Consider the following 21539-nt stretch of genomic DNA (forward strand, 5'->3'; position numbering starts at 1 on the left):
AATAAGCTTAAAGTCCCGGAAGAAAACATTTGTAAAGATACTACCATCTTGAAAGATAAAACATTGATAATAGCACTGAAAGCAGAGCTGCAGAGGCACAGCTGGAGAAGAAAATGCGTATCTGAAAGAACCCCCTCATCTGTAGATGCTCCCTGAGAGCCCGTGTGTGCAGGCTCTGGCTCTTTGGTTTCTGTCCTCAAAAAAGGTGTAACACAGGGATTGAGATAAAAATGTAAACAACCCAACACAATGTAAACTAGTGTAATGAGGAGGGCAGTGCTTCAAGGATTGGAATCAAAGATGCAGTCTTGGGTGGTTTAGGGGGAAAGTAGGCACATTTAGGCAGAATCCTTAAGACCCACCAGGAGATGTTTGAAGGCAGTCAAGAAAATCTGGATGTTTAAAGACCAGCACATGAGCTATGAACCAGCGTGGCATATTCGGCAGATAACTGCGTGAAGCGCTGAGTACGCGTGGCAGGCGGCAGAAGGTGAAGCCCTTTACCAGACGCTTTGAAGATTAGGGATGACAGGCTTCACTGCACCGAAGGTCACAGGATGAGATAAACATTATGATACAGAGTAACATTTTATTATAAAACAAGCAGCACTCTCTAATGAGGCTGGGCTTGTGGTGAAAATAGTGGTTAATACTTCCGACTACATGTCAGATTCACCTGGGGACCTTGTTTTCAATGCTGATTTCCAGGTCCCACCTCAGACAGAATCAGATCTTCACAGACTCAGAGATTAAGATCTGCTTTAAAAAAAAAAAAGAAAGAAAGAAAACAAAACTTCTCAGGGGATTCTGATGCTCAGCTGTGTTAAAGAATTGCTGATTTGGGCTTCCCTGGTGGTGCAGTGGTTGAGTCCACCTGCCGATGCAGGGGACACGGGTTCGTGCCTGGGTCTGGGAAGATCCCACATGCCGCGGAGTGGCTGGGCCCGTGAGCCATGGCTGCTGAGCCTGTGCGTCCAGAGCCTGTGCTCCACAACGGGAGAGGTCCCAACAGTGAGAGGCCCGTGCACCACAAAAAAAAAAAAAAAAAAGAATTGCTGATTTAATGCACAACTAATGGTGATTCATATATAACTCTCATAAAGCAGTTATTAAATCAGCAGATAGACTCTAGTGCTAGAAAAGGTATATTAAGCTAAATTTGATCCTTCATCATATAAACGTAGACACGAATACAAAATACCCCCTTCCTGATCATTTTAAGAGATTCTAACGTGGGATAATACTGATGCATGGCATTATGTATGCAGACCTATTAGGGTAATTACGTGAATTATCTAACTCAAGCAGAAATAACTGAGATGTTGTTGGTTGCCAAACCCCTAGATTCCAAAATGACTGCTGAGATGATTGCTTGCTGTCCTCACGGACTCTGGCTCAGGAGCTGTTTCTCCGTCAAGACAGACGCCTCACTGTTTCCATTCAAGAGGACCTGAAAGTCACCAGTGGGCCCGGTGGCTTGTGCCTCCACCACACCTCTGGTCACTGCCCACCGGAAGCCACCCCCCTCGGGTCAGCATCCTTCAACTGCACATCTGGCCACCACAGCTGCTGCCACACTGTGCGCCTTCTCACATACGTGCACCGCAGGCCGTGACTGCAAACCCCTGTTCAAGTCACAGAGGGTTTTGTCTGCACAGCAGGCACTACAAAATGGAAATAGCACGTGACCATCTGGGTGGTGGATTTGCCTGGTGATGGAGGAGCGGGGCCCGGGTCAGACTACGGCCCTGTGCCCTCTGGCCGTGCTCCAGAGGGGACCACCACAAGCGTCACTGTGGCGTGGGGACGACTACATCTTTCAATCCACGTAAACCAGGATTTGAATCCAGTCTCAGCCACCAACATGCTGTGTGACTTCTGGAAGCTTACCTAACCTCTCTGGATGCCATTTCCCCCAGTTGTAAAACAGAGACCTATAGTATTTTCCCTTGAAGTAATGAGGATTATTATTACACACTTATGAAACTACCAGTCCTAGTAAATGCTCATCAGACAGCCTCAGTAAGTCTGTGGGGAAAGGTGTTTCTTATATTAAGAAAAACAAATTTTCCCCACCTTCCCATATATGTTAATTAGACACAAATTGGAAAAATAAAGAGCTAAGATAGTTGATGTCATGAATCCAACCACCAATCAAATATTCACAGCTAAACTCATGCAAGTATTCATATGAATAATTTAACAGACAAAACTGAAATACTGGACCAAATTGTTATGAATTATCTCATTTGACATATGAGTGCAATTATATTCAAGGACTCCAGTTACATCCATAATTATTCACTCCCATTTACACTGACCATCAAATTGCTTAGGGAAGATGTCCAAAGACTTTTTTTTTGGTCAGGTGGCTTCAATTGTTAAAAGATTACTTAAAGACTCAGCATCCATCCCAGAATGCGATCTCCACGTTGTCAAGTTCATCCAAATATTCATGAAGATTTTAAAACAAAGTATTATAAATGTAATGCCGTCAAGTCAATTTTTGAAAAATGAATACTCTAAAAGAAAACTGGGCAAACAGCATGCCTGAATATGCAGTTCCTTTAAAAAAAAACTACAAAATAACTAATATATGTTTATTGCAAAATCAGATATTTTCTTTTTTTTTTTTTTTTTTTCTTTTTGCGGTATGCGGGCCTCTCACTGTTGTGGCCTCTCCCGTTGCGGAGCACAGGCTCCGGATGCGCAGGCCCAGCGGCCATGGCTCACGGGCCCAGCCGCGGCATATGGGATCCTCCCAGACCGGGGCACGAACCCGTATCCCCTGCATCGGCAGGCGGACTCTTAACCACTGCGCCACCAGGGAGGCCCCAGATATTTTCATGTAAGAAAATATATCTGGAAAATAAATTTTCAGATTATCAATATGGTAAGGATTAAAAACAATGTCCATCCCTACTATTACTGAGTGTTTTAGGAAATGGGCCTTCTTAACAGTGCTGCTGGGAGAACAGACCCATTCAGTCTTTCTGGGGGAAGCAAATATGAACCACCTTTGATGAGCTTAATTCCAATCCAAGAGTTGGATTAGTCAAAAAGCAATAGAAATTCATCAAATATAGCAAACAAGGTGGTTTGTTACATCTTATAGAAAATAGTAGCAAGAAGTTGTATGATACAGGGGATTAACTGAACAATTTAAAATACAACCACTCAATGGAGAAAAATGTGTTACAAAATAACACATATAGAATGAATATAATTTACTAACAATACTAATATTAAACTTGAAAAATTATTACTGTTTTGGTGTATATACTTTAGTGAAAAGTTGTTGTCTTTTATGAAATGATTTCTACACTCTATACACTATTTGACTTTGACCAAGTGATTTTTTAGATTCAAAAAGTTAAAGTGGTACTTCCCTGGTGGTGCAGTGGATAAGACTCCATGCCAATGCAGGGGAGCCAATGCAGTGGGAGCCAATGCAGGGGGTCCGGCTTCCATCCCTGGTCAGGGAACTAGATCCCACATGCATGCTGCAACTAAGAGTTCACATGCCACAACTAAGGAGTCCACGAGCCACAACTAAGGAGCCCACCTGCCACAACTAAGACCCAGTGCAACTAAATAAATAAATAAATATCTTTTTTAAAAAGTTAAAGTACTATATACATTTTCAACCTACTTATTAAAGATTTCTATTTATTTCTGTGGTGAGATCATGCTACTTTTTCTTCTTCACAGTTTTCTGGTTTTTTGAACAATGAATATTTATGCATCTTGTAATCAATAATTATTCTGTAAAGACTGTATACTTATTTGGGAGATGCACGATTTTATGAAATAGAAATAGTATCTTTCTTTGTTCACTGAGTTAAGAGAATTTTAGAGTTGAAGTGGATCTTTAAAATAATGTCATTCAAACATTTCACTTATTTATAAATACGCCCAGTTCAGGAGAAATTGTGAAGTGAGTTAATTTGGGAGAACAAAGCACAGTATTTATTACGTGTAAGTGCTATGCTAGTTCCTTAGGTTTTCTCTTTGAATAAAGTTCTCAAAGCTTTTAGTTTTCTAATAGAGGCAAACGTAAAGAAACATGACAATTAACCATGACCAACACAGTGCACTGTATTTAACAGTGGGTCAGACTTCTCCAAGGGGCTGCCACTGCCAGGAATTCAAGGAGTAAAAGGTGTTCTCTGACAGGTAGGGAGGGTGCCTGGCGTGGGGAGGATCTCCTTGGAGTAGACATGGGTTCTGAGTCAGAAACACGGTGCATCAGGTATTAGGGATATGGCCGGCCCTCCATATCTGCCTCAGAAGATATTCAAGAAAAAAAAATACTCCAGAAAGTTCCAAAAAGCAACACTTGGATTTGTCACACACTGGTAACTATTTACTGAGCATATATATTGTATCAGGTATTATAACTAATCTAGAGATGATTTAAAACATACAGGCGGATGTGTGTAGGTTATATGCAAATACTACACCATTTTATATAAGGGACTTGAGCATCCAGGGATTTTGGTATTCACAGGGGTCCTGGAACCAATCCCCTCTCAGATGCTGAGGGATGACTATATTTTCTACTCCGCCCCAGTCATGATCTGGGACTCCAAAATCATAAGCAGACAGGAAAAGGCTTAAATTATTTCATCTGTTCTCGCCAATCCAGAAAACAGAATCAGCAAACTGTATGCAAAACTAACAGTGCCGGATGGCTCCTGGGGGGTAGGCTTTTAATCAAACAGGTAAACACCTGCAGATGGGCATTAATGTTGAAAATGTGTCCCAGCACCAGGACTCAGGAATCCCAACCTCGCATGGACACACTGACGTCTGCACAGGCAGCGTGCCGCCAGTGACCCCATGCAGAGCACAAAAGGCTCAGGTGGGGTTGTCCCCAATCTTTGTCCTGGTAAAGACTATAATTGTGTGACATTTCTGCAAATTATGACTGAATTATGAATAATAATTCATACCATTTAAAGAAGAAAAACTAACAAAATCAAATATCCTCCTATTAAGAAAGGAAGGAGTGGGGGACAGGGGAGGGAAGGAGTGGTAAAGAGAAAATCGAAAAAAATGGGAAAAAAGTAAAAGGAAAGGAGAAATTTTGTGACACATTGGTTGGCTTATTAATATGACATAAAACCCAAAATACAGGGCTTCCCTGGTGGCGCAGTGGTTGAGAGTCCACCTGCCGATGCAGGGGACACGGGTTCATGCCCCGGTCCGGGAAGATCCCATATGCCGTGGAGCGGCTGGGCCCGTGAGCCACGGCCGCTGAGCCTGCGCATCTGGAGCCTGTGCTCCACAATGGGAGAGGCCACAAGAGTGAGAGGCCTGTGTACCGCAAAAAAACAAAACAAAACAAAAAAAAACAATTATTTCTTAAATATTAAACATGGTAATATAAAAATATACAAAATTAAAACCATGCTAGATTACTGTAACTTTGCTTTTGAAAAGCAAAACGAGTACTATGTTTAATTCTTTAAAAAGTTAACAAGTAGACTACATTTATCTAAATTGTTTTAATAATAATCTCACAGCTCTATATTACCCAACTTTTATGATGCTTTTCCTGTTTTCTTGTAACAACCATACTATTTTCTTGTACATGATTTTTCTTAAAAAAAGAAAAAAAAATAGGTGATAGAGTAATTTCCTACATGAAAAGCCACTGAAGGTTCCAATTGCTATACAGGTATATATCCTTGATCTGATTCTTTGAAAAGCACTATGATTGTTGAAAAGACACTCAACATCACTAATTATTAGAGAAATGCATCTCAAAACTACAACGAGATATCACCTCACACTGGGCAGATTAGCCATCATCAAAAAATCTACAAATAACAAATGCTGGAGAGGGTGTGGAGAAAAGGGAACCCTCTTGCACTGTTGGAGAGAATGTAAATTGGTGCAGCCACTATGGAGAACAGTATAGAGGTTCCTTAAAAAGCTATAAATAGAAAAACCATATGAACCAGCAATCCCACTACTGGGCATATATCCAGACAAAACCATTCGAAAGGACACATGTACCCCGATGTTCACTGCAGCATTATTTACAATAGCCAGGTCATGGAAGCAACTTTAATGTCCATCAACAAAAGAGTGGATAAAGAGGATGTGGCACATATATGCAATGGAATACTACTCAGCCATAAAAAAGAGTGAAATAATACCATTTTCAGCAACATGGATGGACCTAGAGGTGATCATACTAAGTGAATTAAGTCAGACAGAGAAAAATATCACACAATATCACTTATATGTGGAATCTAAAATATGACACAAATGAATCTATCTTTGAAACAGAAACAGACTCAGAGACATAGAGAACAGACTTGTGGATGCCAAGGGGGAGGAGGTTTGGGGGAAGGAAGGACTGGGGGTTTGGGGTTAGCAGATGCAAACTATTATATATAGGATGGATAAACAACAAGGTCCTACTGTAGAGCACAGGCAACTATATTCAATATCCTGTGATAAACCACAATGGAAATGAATATGAAAAAGAATGTATGTATATGTATAACTGAAACACTTTGCTGTACAAAACTTACACTTTGCTTACAAAACACTATAAATCACCTATACTTCAATAAACAATTTTTTAAAAAGCATTATGATCATGATACCAAAAATGTTAAAAGAATCAAATTAGGATTTCACTTTGGAATAGGGTCATCCCTTACACCTAGCCACGTTTTTTGAATAATTTAAAGGTTGCTGAAACCCCTTTGTTTAAACCTGCTTTGAAAAGAGAGTGACTTGACCTTCAGAGAACCAGGGTACAGCCTGGCTCTGCCACCAACTACACACATCCCCTGGGCTGGTCGCAAGCTCAGAATTTGGGTTTTGTCTTAAATGCACCAAAGACAGGTCCTCCTGAAGCTTCTCAACGGCCTCACACTTGGGTTTTCAAACCTGAGCTCCCTCCAAAGTTCTAACAGATGGTTAGGAAAAGGACCCGCGGACACTTCCTGCTGCATCCCCATTGCGACCTCAGCCTTGGCCCTCATCTCTGGTTCTGCTCTACGTGGGTCAGATGGATGAGGCACGGATGGACGCTGACCAAATGCTGTACCCAGCACCCCCGTCTGTTTCTCACTGAGCTGAGCTGAGGCTTCCCCCAACCCCACCCCAAGGCCATTCTTCCTACTTGGAAAACACCCCCTGTGCACTTCCCCAGCCCCCCCCACGCCCACCCCGACGTCCTCTCTCGGCTGTAACAGTCATGCCTGGTGGGCCTCACGCAAAGCCGTCTTCAAGCCATCAGCGGTGGGTCCATCTCACTCTGATTTCAATCAGTGTAAACAAGAACGCTGAAGTGGGTGGTGAGGCAAAGAGATGAGTTTGTGGTTTTAAGAGAGGCAAAGGGAGCTGCTCAGACACCCCACGGCATCTCATGCCATCAGGGAGGAGGGAGCGGAGGTACCGGCTCAGGATGCCCGGCTCAACCCCCCTTTGCTCCGGCCAGGAGGTGAGTGTGGAGGAGGGTGCCCTCGAGGGCACGTCTGTCTTCAGCTTCCTGAAGGCCGACAGGCCCACAAAGGTTTCCCCAATCTGTCCTGTCGTTAAGTTTGAGGCAGCGACTACCCTAAGAGAAGTAAAACACATTCTTTGTCAAATATTTCATGAGAAGATGCGATTCCAGTTCAGGAAGTGAGGATTGTAACTATTCATCACCAACCTTAGGCACTGTCTCTGGCAGGTCTGATCTGCACGCTGGCGAGAACTCCGTCTCCACACACTTTCCCCGCTTCCCGAGGCCCCAGCGGAAGCTGCTGCTTTCTGGCACCTGCCACCAGCCCTAACCCGCCCAAGTCTATCTCAATCCCATTTTCATTCTGGCAGACGGTTTTCTGCAAAGCATCCGCCGTCAGCTCTCTGCTGATTTTAGCGAACGTGACACACAAACCTTCTCTGGCGTGTGTAACTGGCAGCAGACACGTCTCCTCTCCACCTCTCCTGCATGTGTTTGAAATTTGAGGAAATGGGGACAAAGAAGCAAAGACAGCTCTGCGGCTAACGCCACAGCGAAGCCTAGGAGACACACAGAGTCTGCAACAGCTCTTTGAATAGGCAGGGGATCATGGCCCCCCGGGTAGGATGGGCTGTGCAAACAGGATGGTCTGAGAAAGCAAACGAGAGGCTGCAGATCCTCCAGATTAATCGCCACCGAAATCACTTTCCATCATCACAGGAAGGAGCAATGAAGAATGAAACACAGACTCAGCTCGGTGCTCTGTGATGACTTAGAGGGGTGAGACGGTGCGGGGAACGGGAGGGAAGTCCAAGAAGGAGGGGACATATGTATACGTGTGGCTGATCCACTTTGCTGTACAGCAGAAACTAACACAACACTGTAAAGCAACTATACTCCAATTTAAAAAGAATAATAATAAAAAACAGACAAAAATTCTCAAACTGCATTATGGTGATGGCTGCATAACTCAGTACATTGACTAAATATTAATGAATTATCTATTTAAAATCAGTTAATTTTACAGTATGTAAATTATACTTGAATAAAGTTCTTTTTAAAAAAAGAATGAAATACAGAGGATTAAATTGAGGGAGAAAAAAGAAGTTTAGGTAAAGTGATGCTGACAACCATAGAGTTACAAGAATTTCAATGCAATTTCAGATCTTGCAAGGCAGGGGAGGGGTGGAAATATGGCTTCTTAGAAAAAAGGCACAGCAGAGTCTTACAGGCGGAAAACAACAGTTTCCCAGATTCACTCTCTATTAGATGGATTTGTGAAGTTTCACATCAAATTTGAGCTTAAAGAGATTCTTATAGGGTGTTTTTCATAGCAGTGACTACAGACCACCTAAATCAAAGAAAAGCTGGGGTGCTTGCTTAAAAATGTAAATGTCTAAGTCTTTGGAATCAACATTTGTGGAAATTGGGCCTAAGAAACTGCCAATTTAATAAACATCAGGTTATCTTGTTTTTTATAGGTATATATATATATATATATATAAAGTAGCCATCCTAACACACGTGAGGTGTTGCCCATCATGGTTTTGAATTCCGTTTCCCTGATGTTAGGATGTCGAGCATCTTTTCATGTAACTCTTGGCCCTCTGTACGTCTTCTTTGGAAATATGTCTGTTCAGGTCCTTTGCCCATTTTTTTTTTTTTTTTTTTTTGCTGTACGCGGGCCTCTCACTGCTGTGGCCTCTCCCGTTGCGGAGCACAGGCTCCGGACACACAGGCCCCGCGGCCATGGCTCGCGGGCCCAGCCGCTCCGCGGCATGTGGGATCCTCCGGGATCGGGGCACGAACCCGTGTCCCCTGCATCGGCAGGCGGACTCTCAACCACTGCGCCACCAGGGAGGCCCTGCCCATTTTTATACCAGGTTATTTGTTTCTTTGTTGTTGAGTTGTAGGAGTGCCTTATACATTTTGGATATTAACCCCCTATCAGATATAGGGTTTGCAGATATTTTCTTTTATTCTGTAGGTTGTCTTTTCATTCTGTTGTTTCTTTTGCTGTGCAGAAACTTTTGGCAAGAATATGGAAAGGTTAGAACCCTTGTACACTCATATTTATATATATATATATTTATAATGGAATATTATTTAGCAATGTAAAGGAGGGAAATCCTATCACGTGCGACAACATGGGTGAAGTTGGAGGACATTACACTAAGTGAAATAAGCTGGACCCAGAAGGATAAATACTTTTGATTCCACTTATATGAGGAATAAATTAGTCAAACTCATAGGAACAGAGCATAGAATTGTGGTTGCTAAGGTGTGGGAGGGGATAGAGGATTTGTCCTTCAACGGGTATAGAGTTTCAGTTAAGCAAGATGATTAGATTCCAGAGCTGTACAGGCAACACTGTGCCCAGAGCCAACTTAAAGTGTTTACTGAGAGGGCAGGTCTCACGTCATGTGTTCTTAGCACACATAAAAAAAAAAGAGGGAGATGCACGAGAACATTTTTGGATTTGTGAATATGTTTACTACCTTGATTGTAGTGATGATGTCACAAACTCATCCAACTGTATACATTAAGTATATGGAGCTTTTTGATATCAATTATACAATAAGGCTTAAAAAACAAACAAAAAAAGCACCCAGGGGACTTCCCTGGTGGTCCAGTGGTTGAGACTCCACATTTCCAATTCAGGGGGCAGGAGTTCGATCCCTGGTCAGGGAGCTAGATCCCCCCACACACACACACAAAAGCATCCGGGTGATTTTTTAAAGATTCCTTTATAAAGCTCTCTTCTCTTAAAACTACATCCTGAACACAGCAGCTGGGGCTGTGACACATCAGTGAGCTGCCTGTCCCAGGACCTGCTCCTCCAAAGACCAGACACGCCTGCAAAGAAACCACACCCACACCGAGGGGCTGGTGCCAGCCGGCTCAGGGAGAGGGGGGCAGTGTAGGAGGCACATTGCTCCCTTGCGTGACCTTCTGCACATCTTTGCCCACCGTGGGCCGGGGCTTCTGAGCAGGACCAGGTCCACAGTGGAAAGAGAAAGGCGCCTCCAGGTGAGGAAATATGACCAGGCATCCTCCTGCTACTGAAACTATCTGGACAGCCAGTGATTCTGGATTAAAGACACCAAAGTTCTCGAATATAAAAACGCTATTTCCCCTAAAGAACCACAGTCACCTGTCAGGTGTATTAAACGCCAGTCAGAGCTGGGAAATGAATGAAAATGCACAGGGTCCCCATCATGCCCAGAGTGGCAAAGCACAAATCAGAAAAGCCTGCTCAAGCATCTTTCATCAGAAGGTACCTCTTCTAAGCTGGTGTCTGAGATCCCATAGCCCATCAGGTACAGTTGGTGAAGGCTCTGGTCCAGGGCCTGGAAAAGCCCTTGGAAGCAGGCTCTGCCTGCATCCTCAGGGATCGTGTAGCTCAGCTCGCCCCAGCTGCAGCCTCGGAGGGATGCCTGTGGGATGTAGGTCTGCATCAGAGACATGGCACAAGCTGTGTCCTTCGGGTCGCCGGCCTCCAGAACAGAAGGCTATCCAAAAAGAAAGTCAGGGAACAGCAAGGAATGTAAACCCAAACATACCAAATTTACATCAACTGATTTCACATCTATCCCTAAGCAAATTATTTTGAAGTTCCAATTCTTGTTCCACACCCACCAGTGTCCACATTCTGTTTCTCCTTTTCACAGGCACATCGTTTCCTCCACAAGGACTGAGACCCCAAGGGCCTTGTGTCCTGTTCTTTCACCTCCCTGAGACCTACAGCAGGCAAGGCCCAGGCTGGATTCGGAATAAACGCCTGCTGAGCGACCTGACCCCAACGTGGAAATGTTGAGACCGGGGAACAGTCTGGATCTGTCTCCTCTGCCCCCCGAGGAGGTACGTGTCTCCCTGCAACTACCCCCGGGGTCTCACCTCCTTGCTGAGCGACAGGTGGAGCCCCTGCCCGTGGGCCTTGGTCAGGCTGGAGAGGGTGAGCTGCCCCTGCTGCAGCACGGCCACGCGGTCACTCGGCACCTCGGCCTAGTCCAGGTGGTGGGTGGTGAAGACGATAGTCCTGCATCAGACCCGCACAACATGCCAGGGGTCCATCTCGAACCTCCAGTGGGGGGAGCCAACGCAGGGGTGGGTGGTGTCAAGAGCATCACAGGGTTTTAAGTTAGCCGAGGTCAACCCCCAAATCAGAAGCCCAGAAACGCCTCTGGGTTAGGACACGGCTTCTGCAAACCTTCCATCACGAAGGGTGACACCGAGAGACAAGCCAGGGAGTCCCCGGGTCCAGCCGCCCCATCCAGAAGAGCTCACAGCAGCTGTGGCCACAGAGAGTGCGTTTGAGGCAGGGGGCAGGTGGGGGCATGAGACAGGGCCTCCCCAGGAAGAAAGGCCCCACCGAGCACAGGGCACGGGGCCGCTTTTTTGCAGAAACGAACGTTCGGCTCATACGTGTCCTCTATGAATTCTCTCACTTGTCGAGTTTCACTACATTTGCTGGGGGAGGAAAGGGGCCAGACTGACCTCAGAAGGCCAGAGGCCCTGCAAGGTGTTTTCATAAAGTTCACTTCAGCTACCTGAAGGGAAGCTCTCAGGCCTCCATCGAGCCCATTCTACCTATTCTAATTTACTGAATAGAAATAAACCCATTGATTGATTCTCATCTCAAAAGCAAATTTTCCAAGAGAGAAGCCTGAACAAGTTTTTAAGTCTACCAGATTTTATATTTTTAAATAGCAGAGAAAGATGGAAAGACCAGGATTCTCAATTCATTTTCTTTTAAACTGCATCTAAAAAGAAACCATGATATATAGACCCTAAAGCACAGCGGCCAGTATCGCCGGAGATGTGTCCCAAAGACCAAGCCCAACCCCCTGGCATGAGAGGTCCTTCGAGGCTAAGAAAATGTGCTCAGTCCCTGATCTGAGGTTAGAGACAGTTTAGAGACCAGATGATGTGTTTCCAGACAATCAAGTCATCTGAAAATGAAAGTTGGCTGGAATGTAAATTCCAAAAAAATGTAGATTAAGTTCACAGATGTTTGATGCTTCTCAGTGGACATTTAGGAAATTCAAGACACCCCCAGACCTCAAAGGACAAGTGTTGCTCGGTAAGACACCACTTTAGCGTTCCCCCAGTTCAGGTGGCGCGTTTGGTCCCCTCTCCTCGGAAAGCGGTCCTTCCCCAACCACTTCTCTTGCCTGTTTTAACAACAGTGATGAACAGCCACTGGCCAAGCACCCACGTACCAGGCACTGAGCTGTGCACTTTCACACACTCACTTCACACACAGCCCCACAAGGCGCGTGACTGTCTCCACTTGCAAACTGGAGTCCAGAGGCGTGGGATCATTTCCCAGGTCATCCGGGATGTGTAGAGCAGGAGGGGGACGAGTGGCCCAATTTGCTCTGGTACCTTTTCCGTCCTTATTGGTCCTCCAAGGGAGGCCTGGGAGCACTGGTCCCAGGGCTGACCAGGACCTCAGCACCACGCATCACTCAGCAGGAAATGCGGATCACATCCCAGGGAGTCGGAGCACCAAACGCCCCGTGTGCTGCCAGCAAAGCCTCCTTCTACTCAGCAGGGATCACTCGCTTTTGTGCCACCCTTAGATCTGGTTTACAAAGCTGTGGCACAGCTGCCTGGAGGTTTGGGGCTGTTTCCAGACACCGCTACATGCTGATGCTTGAAAACCTATTTCCCTGCTGGTACCACCCATCTTATCCTACTGATTTCACATGTCCGTCAGTGCACAGACACTTCCAAAGGAGCCCCCAAAGACAACCACTGCCAAATGACCTAGAACAGTGAGAATATATTTAATTTGTAACAACAGAATTTGAAGAAAGCAGCCTGTTTCTGAGACTTTTATCGTATCTGGGATTCTGTGCAAAGTTATGATTATGCTCGTGACTCAAATGTTCTGTCAGCTGAGCCCTGAAGGCCCCAGCTCTGATTTTTAAAATAAATAAGAGTCGAGAGCCTGTGGTGTTTACTGTGTGCTGCAACTCAGGCAAGCAGGGTAACAATATCCGCTGACCTGCCTGCCTCTCACCTGTCATCTTCATCAAGCCCACTCCCAGGGCAGGGAAAGGATTTACGCTCATTTTATCTCAAAACGTCACCTGTCCCTTTAAGCGGTGTCCAAAGTCTCTTGCACAGAGGGTCACAATTTCTCATCCTACTTTTCTCCCCAAAGGGCCTCAGGTAAGAGGACAGTGGGGGAAGCTATGATCTCGGGGCAGTGGGCAGGGTGAGGGGCTCGGGCCCAGTGTGATCAGCATCCTCTGGCCCTGGGTGACGACCGGGACCACCTGGTCCTGTCCCCGCCCCACCTGTGCAGCAGGGCCTCGGACAGGGTCAGCCCACGGTATGGGGCCCTCTGCTGCCCCGGGCCCCTCAGTCCTGCTGGCCGCCAGCCCCCAAGTCTCCCCCAGCTTCCAGGGCCCACAGGGGTAGGCAGCATGCCTGGCAGGCTCTGCCGCCCTCTCAAGTGCAGAAGCTGGGGACTGTGAAAGTGCGGGACAGGGGCCACGGGTGCGGCCCTGGGCCAGCGTCCCGCTCGGCCGCATGAGCTCTGTTGTGGCTGCACCGGGTCGGGAGGACCCCTCACCCCTGACCACCTCACGGGCCCGGAGCGGTCACCCAGCCCAGGGCGGTCTGCGGCCTTTTCTGTCTTCTCCCTCCACGAACCCCCTAGGTTTCTGCAACAGAAAAGGACAGGGTGGACCTTTCAGGTCTCCTCCCCGACCCCGGCCTTACGACAAAGCTTCTAGGGATGAACAGGAGCATCTTTTCTGCCTTAAGGAGAGAATATGACAACTTTTCTCTGGTCCCTTCTCCCTGCATTTCTTAAGAAGCAAATCCTAATCTCCCCCAGGGAGGTGAAGGTTTCAGGTTAAGTCAAAAAGGCTTTGTACTCAAAAGTCAAAAAGAAAAGAAAACATTTTACAAGCTTCCCCGGTAACCCTGCCACCGTTGCTCCACGCGTGCCTAGCAGCCGCATTGGTATGTTTCTCTCTTGCCGATGCTTTTTCCAAACTCGGGTGTTTCTGTGTGAAATGCAGTGCTTCCTGGCTGCAGTGCTTCAGAATCACAGCAGGAAATCAGAAGCTGGAAGTCAGTAACTACCCATCTAATGCCCTAAGTTGGAAATACTGTACACAACAATACAGGTGAGAAACACGAAACTTCCAAACCACAGCCCAGGCCCCACCCTTGGCTCGGGGAACCTCCTCTGTGGCTGTAAGCAAACCCCAGCCCTCTCTGTGTGCCTCGGTTTCCTCCCCGAGAAAAGGGAGGGCTTTTTCCAGATTACAGCTGGGACACCCCTCCTTGTAATCCCAGAATTACTCCAGAACGGAGCCCAACGTGGATGCGTGCAGTGTCCACTGACATCAGGCGTGACAAGCTCGCATGGCCCCACTGCTGAGGCTCAGCGACCCCCAGACGCCCGGCACCACAGGGATGCTGCATGACGGGTGTGTCTCTGTGCGCTCTCGGGAATTTCCTTTCCCCGAGAAGGATGACGTATTGAAGGATACGCCCCTTGCTGCCCTCCCCCACGGCGGTATCGCGAGAGGAGAACGCGGAGCGCCGCCCGGTCCCACCTTCTCGGTATGCGAGGAGCACGTCCCAGACGCCACGGCGGGAACGCGGGTCCACCCTGCTGGTGGGCTCGTCCAGGACCGCGGTCCTCGACGCCTCGAGGGAGGCGATGCCGAGGGACAGCTTCCTCCACGCACCCCCTGAGAGGGCGCCGGCGTGCTGGGGCGGCTGCTGCGCCAGCCCCACGTCCTGGAGAGTTCCGGAACGAGCACACAGCCCTCACCTCCCCGAGCTCCTAATCCTACTCCACAAACAATGCCTTGCGAGGACCGAGCTCTTTCTGAGAGGCCCAGAAACACGGAGGAGGCCCAGAACCCACGCTGCCCACGAGTCCTGACACGACAGCACCGGCCTCCGAGGGGCCCAGATGGAGCCACGTCAGGGGACCCAGCGCGGGGCCTCGTGAGCAGGACCTGCCCTTACGTCCCGTTTGTAGGAAATACGTGCTGTCTCCTCTCTGGGCTTCGCTCACACCTGCTGCCGAGGGCCCTCCGTTCCCTCGGGACTCTGCGGAGGCCGCTGGGGCGGCCAGAGCAGCCCGCCAGGCGCGTCTGCGGAAGGTCTGGACTCTGGTCCACGTGCGCTACATCTGGAGCAGCCCCTTCCTGACTGAGGAATGACCAGACGCCGTTAAAGTGGGGATCGGCCCCCTCTCATCTCCGGGACCCTTCAGTCTCCACGCGGATTTCAGACGCCCGGCGTCTCCCAACGGGAGGAGCCACCGCCGTCTTTCCTCACAGGTAACCTTTCACTCTGCGCCCCGTGAACTCTTGGGAACACTTAGCTCCCCCCAACTACTTAATCTCACCCTCTGTGCACCCCCTCTTAGAGCAGTGCCCCCCCGAAACCCTCCCCTGAGCACCCACAGCCAGTGGATTCCCTCCTGCGGAGCCGCAGGCGGGTGCACAGCTTCCTGGAGGCCACGGAGCAGCCAGAGAGGACGAGGCGCGGGGAGGGGTCACAAGGTGCCACGCAGCCTGGCTTCGAGACGGTCAGGTCCCAGAAAACTACAAACCCCCAGGCAAAGACGCTGACTGGTAAAATCCCAGGGACCTGCCTGCCTGATCACTAAGTAAATGCTTCGTGTCTGTTTCACTGTTTGCGGATTTCTCATCCCGACCCAGAAGGAGCCCAGGAGAGCTTCTCAGGTCTGGTTGTCGGTCTGCCCACCTGACGGTTAGTCAGCGTCCCCGTGCATCCCCTGTGGGGTGAACCTCAACGTACATTCGGAGCCGTTCTTGCCCTTGTTTTCCAGGTGCTCCCACTGTGGACAGCAGCCCAGTTGGGAGGAAAAGGACAAGCGGTCCATCTCAGCAGGGGACTGACTTCACCTTCATTCCCATTAGACCCCCAACCCCTCCCCAGCCAGGTGACTCCAACACCAGAGCAGGTGAATTTATTAAGCCCACGTTAGTCCCACATGGACCGGCAGAGAAAACCAACAGCAAAACAAGGCAGTGAGATGTCAGATGTTCTCAAACACGTAGGTCTTAATTCCATTTCTGTGTTATACCCAAACCCCGCCCATTCTCTCTCGACCTTGAACTCAGCACACCCCTCTGCACCCCACACCCGGCCACACCCTGGACCGGCTGCTCCGGCAGCTGCGGCTCCACCAGAGGCTCCATCCCACGCATCCGCCTCTGACCACAGCCTTTCTCCAGCCATCGCTCACCCACAAAACCCGACTCTCCTCTGGGCCCCCCCGGCCCCTCCCTGCACTGTGCGTCCACAGGCTCTGCCCTCCGCAGAGTCGCCCCGCCCCCGCCACTCCCGGGCCGGCGCCCATCAAGCCACCCGCCCGCATCCGCCTCAGTGGTTTGCTCCGTATTCAAAACATCCTGTTCTCTTCCATCTTGGTAATGTCCCATCTCTTCCCTCCCTTTCGCAGCAAGACTCTGGGGAAGAAGTGCGGTTTCCAGCCCCCTCCTTCCATCCTCTCTCCACCAGACTCCAGGGAGACCTCCCTCCCCGCTGTGCTACTGAGATGTCTCTGACCCAAGTCACCAGCCACTTCCTTACCCTAAGTCCAGAGGTCGTGTTTCATCTTCATGCGACCTGACCCTCCTCAGTGGACTGGCCCCTCCGCAGTCCCCACCGGTCCCTCCCCCTCAGCCCTGGCGGGTCCCTCCACCCTCTTCACGCTGCAGGGTCCAGGGCTCGGTGCCCTGTCCTCTCCTCGTGTCCACCTGCACACGTGCCCTCTTGGGTCTCTTCACCACCGAACAAGCCAGCCTGCAGCTGGAGCCTGCGGTGCTCGCCAGAATCCTCACGGCTAACGCTAACTGCATCACGGCATCCCATTGATGACGTGCCGCCTTGACTTCTCCTACCTTCTCCTCCAAATAAAAGGCAGAACAGTGAAGCCCTGACTCTTGACAAATGTTCCCTCTGAGGCGTCCACCCCGGATCCCGTCTGCCTTGAACAGGATTGTGACGAAGCTCCTCGTGAAGGGAACCAAGCGCTTCCACGGGAGCTGACACTGAGGTCAGCTCCGAGTCAGGGGCTTCAGCCGTCGCGCCCCTAATTGAGAACAGCTGTCCTAAAACACGATCGCACCCCGACCACCTCTGTGCACAGCAGCCTCGTTGCCAGGTAACACGCAGCAAACGGATAACCACCGAGGTGGCTGCACCCACATCAAAAGATGGAGCCCGCTGGGCTTCCCTGGTGGCGCAGTGGTTGGGAGTCCGCCTGCCGATGCAGGGGACGCGGGTTCGTGCCCCGATCCCGGAGGGTCCCACATGCCGCGGAGCAGCTGGGCCCGCGAGCCATGGCCGCGGAGCCTGTGTGTCCGGAGCCTGTGCTCCGCAACGGGAGAGGCCACAGCAGTGAGAGGCCCGCGTACAGCAAAAAAAAAAAAAAAAAAAAAAAAAAAAAAAAAAAAAAAGATGGAGCCCGCAAAGCGTCGTCAGGAGCTACGCTGAGGCCCAGCCACTAGCAGAGCAGAGTCGGCCGTGGTCCAGGGCAGGCACATACTTTGAATGGAAACTGGTGCCCCGTGACTTTTATAAAAATGTAGGTGGCACGTCACCAATCTGTCCGTTAGCAACACGCGTCACTTCTCTGCAAGTACCTGCTATCGTTCAGGACGGGCTTGACCAGCGCAAAGGAGACATTTTCCTGTGTATTCGAGACCCCACGGTCACTAGCGTGGCTGTCATCAGCAGCCACTTCTGAAGACGCGATGTGACCCCGCCCCCTGCAGCGGAGAACAGCCTCTAGACGCCACCTACCCGCCAACAATGTGAACTGGGGGGTGGGGAGAGACCACCGTTAAAACGAAGCCCGGGGCTTCCCTGGTGGCGCAGTGGTTGAGAGTCCGCCTGCCGATGCAGGGGACACGGGTTCGTGCCCCGGTCCGAGAGGATCCCACATGCTGCGGAGCGGCTGGGCCCGTGAGTCATGGCCGCTGAGCCTGCGCGTCCGGAGCCTGTGCTCCGCAACGGGAGAGGCCACAGCGGTGAGAGGCCTGCGTACCGCAAAAAAAAAAAAAAAAAAAAAAAAACGAAGCCCAGGGCACCATCTCTGATTTATGGACTCGTGTCCCCTGAGGTTGGGGCTGCCTCGGTTCAGACTTAATTCGCATCTGACCCTGCGAGCGTGAGCGTCCGCCTGCATCTGACTTGCTCCATGCCCGCTGTGCCTAAACACAGTCCCCCGTTTCAAGGGAGATCATCCAGAGAAGCACTGCTCTCTTCCAGGCATGGAGAATACACCTGCCTGGAGGCGGGCGCTGCTGGAGCCAGCAGGTCGTTTTCCAGCGCTGCTCCCAACCGCAAGGTTTTTCTGTTCCACCTGGTCAGGAACAGGGTCTCTGGGGCCGGAGCACTCCCAAGCCCTGCATGCTTTCTCCTTCACTACCCGCTGACCGTCAACCCTCACTTTACAAAATGAATCTTGCAAAACTATTTCAAGGCAGCGACACGCAGTCACGTGTGACAGTTCCTTCGATGTCCGTTTTCTTCCGTAGCCCGTGCAGTACTGACCATCTGTCTTCACACCCCGGCCCCAAAGCAGCATCTCCCCGCTGCCAGTCGGGCCTGCCTGACGTCCTGCTCCGTGAAGTCGTCCTGAGAACAAGGAGCCTCCACAGTGGCCCAGCCGTGCATGCCCACGAGGGCCAAGGTCCTCACGCCCACCCCGGCCGTGCCTTCTACATCAGTGGCTCCCCCCTGGCTTAAGGCCCCACACGGCCCTGTCCTGCCCCCTCGCCCCCATCCACACCCACCTCCCAGAGACGCCACTCTGCGTCCTGACCGGGGACTCAGGTCCCCTCTGCCCTCTGGGCTCAGCTTCTGCGCATCCCGGTGAAACGGGAGGAGCTTCCGTGGCCTCCCGGCCCGTCCTGCCACCCAGCCCCTCCTCCGCTCCCCACACACATGTCCTCTGCTGCCCCCACAATGCACCCTGACCCCGGACCCCTCCTGGCCCCACCTTGGACACCCAGCTGGTCAACGTGGTCTTGAATAGCCTTCAAACCTGGGCCTCGGTCGCAACCGTGACTCAGGCTCTCAGCGGCCTCTCTGCGTCCTGTCCCTCCCAGGGCTGGCACCCACCCAGGGCCACCGGTACACCCGCCGGGCCACAGGCTGCTCGGCCCCTGCTGCCTGCAGTCACCTGCCTGCAGGGTAACGTCCAGGCTCCTCGGCAGGACCGCTTAGGCTCCTTCGCCCTCTCCTCACCCCCTCCGCCCGTCCTTTGCACCTCGGGACACCCAGAAGCACCCACACCCGTTACACACCCACACAGGACAGGCGGCACAGGTGGCTGCCCCCCACCTACGGACATGCCCACGCAGCTCGTGGTGGGTCTCCCGTGGCGTCTTCAGGGAGGAGAACAGCAGCAGGTGCTCGAGCATCGTGAGGGGGTCAAAGAGGACGTGGCGGACACATGCCCAGGTCCGCCCTGACCGAGGTGCCTCCGTCTGCAGGTTCCTGCCATTGACCGCGATGGCTCGGGGCGGGTAGAGCCCCCTCGGCAAAGATCTGCAGAGAAAGAAGACACATAACTGGGGTGGGGGGGTGCCGCCCTGACCCCCAGCGGTCCCAGGGACGCCTGCAGCCTGTGGGGGGTCGCGCCCAACCTCTCGCCAGCTGCCTCCTACACACGGAGGCAAAAAGTGGCAGGAGCTCGGCGGGACACGGGCCTGCGGTCTGGTCATGCTCCCCTGGGAGGCGCTGTGGCCACCAACCGTCAGAGCTGCGAGTGTAGGATGGTAACTCCGAGTCTGTCGTCACAGACGAGGAAGTAAGCTAGAAAAACAGCCGATCACCCAAGTCCTCACTGGATGTGAAGCGAGCAGAGATGCAACCTCGACCCCCAGCCCTGTGCAGGAGCCACCTGTGTGCCACGTCAAATCCACGACAAGCCGAGTCCCATCTCCAGAAACTCCTGTCTGCCTTGCCCACAGGACACCTGAGGACTGCCCAGTCTGCTAGTTCAGGGAGTTTATTATTCATGGTTTAGACTATGTTCTTTTTCTCCAAAGTGAGATATACACCCACCACAAGACCTAGCAAACCACTCCTAACTACTTACAGAAAGAAATTAAAATGTGTGTCTACACAAACATGAATGTTCCTAATCACCAAAACCTGGACACAACCTCAACTGCCACCAACAGGTGAAACAATAAACCAACTGTGGTGTTTCTGCCACGTGGAATCCTCAGGACCAGACAGCTTATGTGACAGTGCCACACGTGGGTCTCCGAGCATCGTGCCAGTGGGGGACCCAGCACAACTCCACTTACAGGAAACGCTAGAGAATGCAAACTGCGCAACAGCAACGAACAGCAGGTCTGGTCGCTCGGGGCCAGGATCCAGGAGGCACAGGGGCGTTGGGGCAGCGAGCGGCACAGGCGTCGGTGTCCTGTTCCTCCCCCGGCTGCTGTGCAGCTGTAGCTAAGCCTGTCGGCCCATCAGATGCACCTGGACACATACTGTTTGCTGCACGTGAACTGCACCTCAGTTACTTTGATTGACAACTATGTGCTATATAATTTTCAAACCTCTTCGGGGGATACAACGGGACCGTGTGTACACATCTGGATGAGTCTCAGAGCTTCTCATTTCAAGCAGTGACCACCAGCCACTGAACAGGCCTCTGAGCCTCTCCTCTGAGACCTGCCAGGAAGAGACATCCCTGGGGTGACTCACAGCCTGCTGCAAACAGGCACAAAAAATGACGCAGTCAGCGACCCTCGAAACATCGAGAAACTCCTGATTGATTCTCATCATTGTGCTGAACACAAACTCCAGGTTTTCTTGTAGGAAATGTGCATTAGTAAAAGCACAGTGTGGAGGCTGGCTTTCTGAGTCATTATTTGAGCAGCGTTCACTTTCCTGATCTGAAAACAGTAAAAAAGTACTCAGCGACATCTTCAACTCTATTTCAGCACCCGAGGAAAGTAGAAACCTTTCCACATTTTCACAGTAAAGGATTTCTGAAGCTTTATGTTTTCTACCTATAAGAATTCTGAAG

At 50.3% G+C, this 21539-nt stretch overlaps 1 protein-coding gene across 1 annotated transcript in view; it reads right to left on the bottom strand.

The window, feature by feature from the left end:
• ABCA13 (ATP binding cassette subfamily A member 13) overlaps window positions 1-21539 on the bottom strand; it is a 252433-nt gene that overhangs the window by 145979 nt on the left and 84915 nt on the right. The window contains 8 exon segments of the mRNA XM_060108829.1: window positions 1685-1709; window positions 4120-4137; window positions 4683-4732; window positions 10753-10983; window positions 11369-11510; window positions 13485-13488; window positions 15055-15270; window positions 19839-20041. Coding sequence (XP_059964812.1) covers window positions 1685-1709; window positions 4120-4137; window positions 4683-4732; window positions 10753-10983; window positions 11369-11510; window positions 13485-13488; window positions 15055-15270; window positions 19839-20041 — 889 coding nt within the window.

Source organism: Mesoplodon densirostris, chromosome 9, assembly GCF_025265405.1.
Source record: "Mesoplodon densirostris isolate mMesDen1 chromosome 9, mMesDen1 primary haplotype, whole genome shotgun sequence".
Classification (NCBI taxonomy): domain Eukaryota; kingdom Metazoa; phylum Chordata; class Mammalia; order Artiodactyla; family Ziphiidae; genus Mesoplodon; species Mesoplodon densirostris.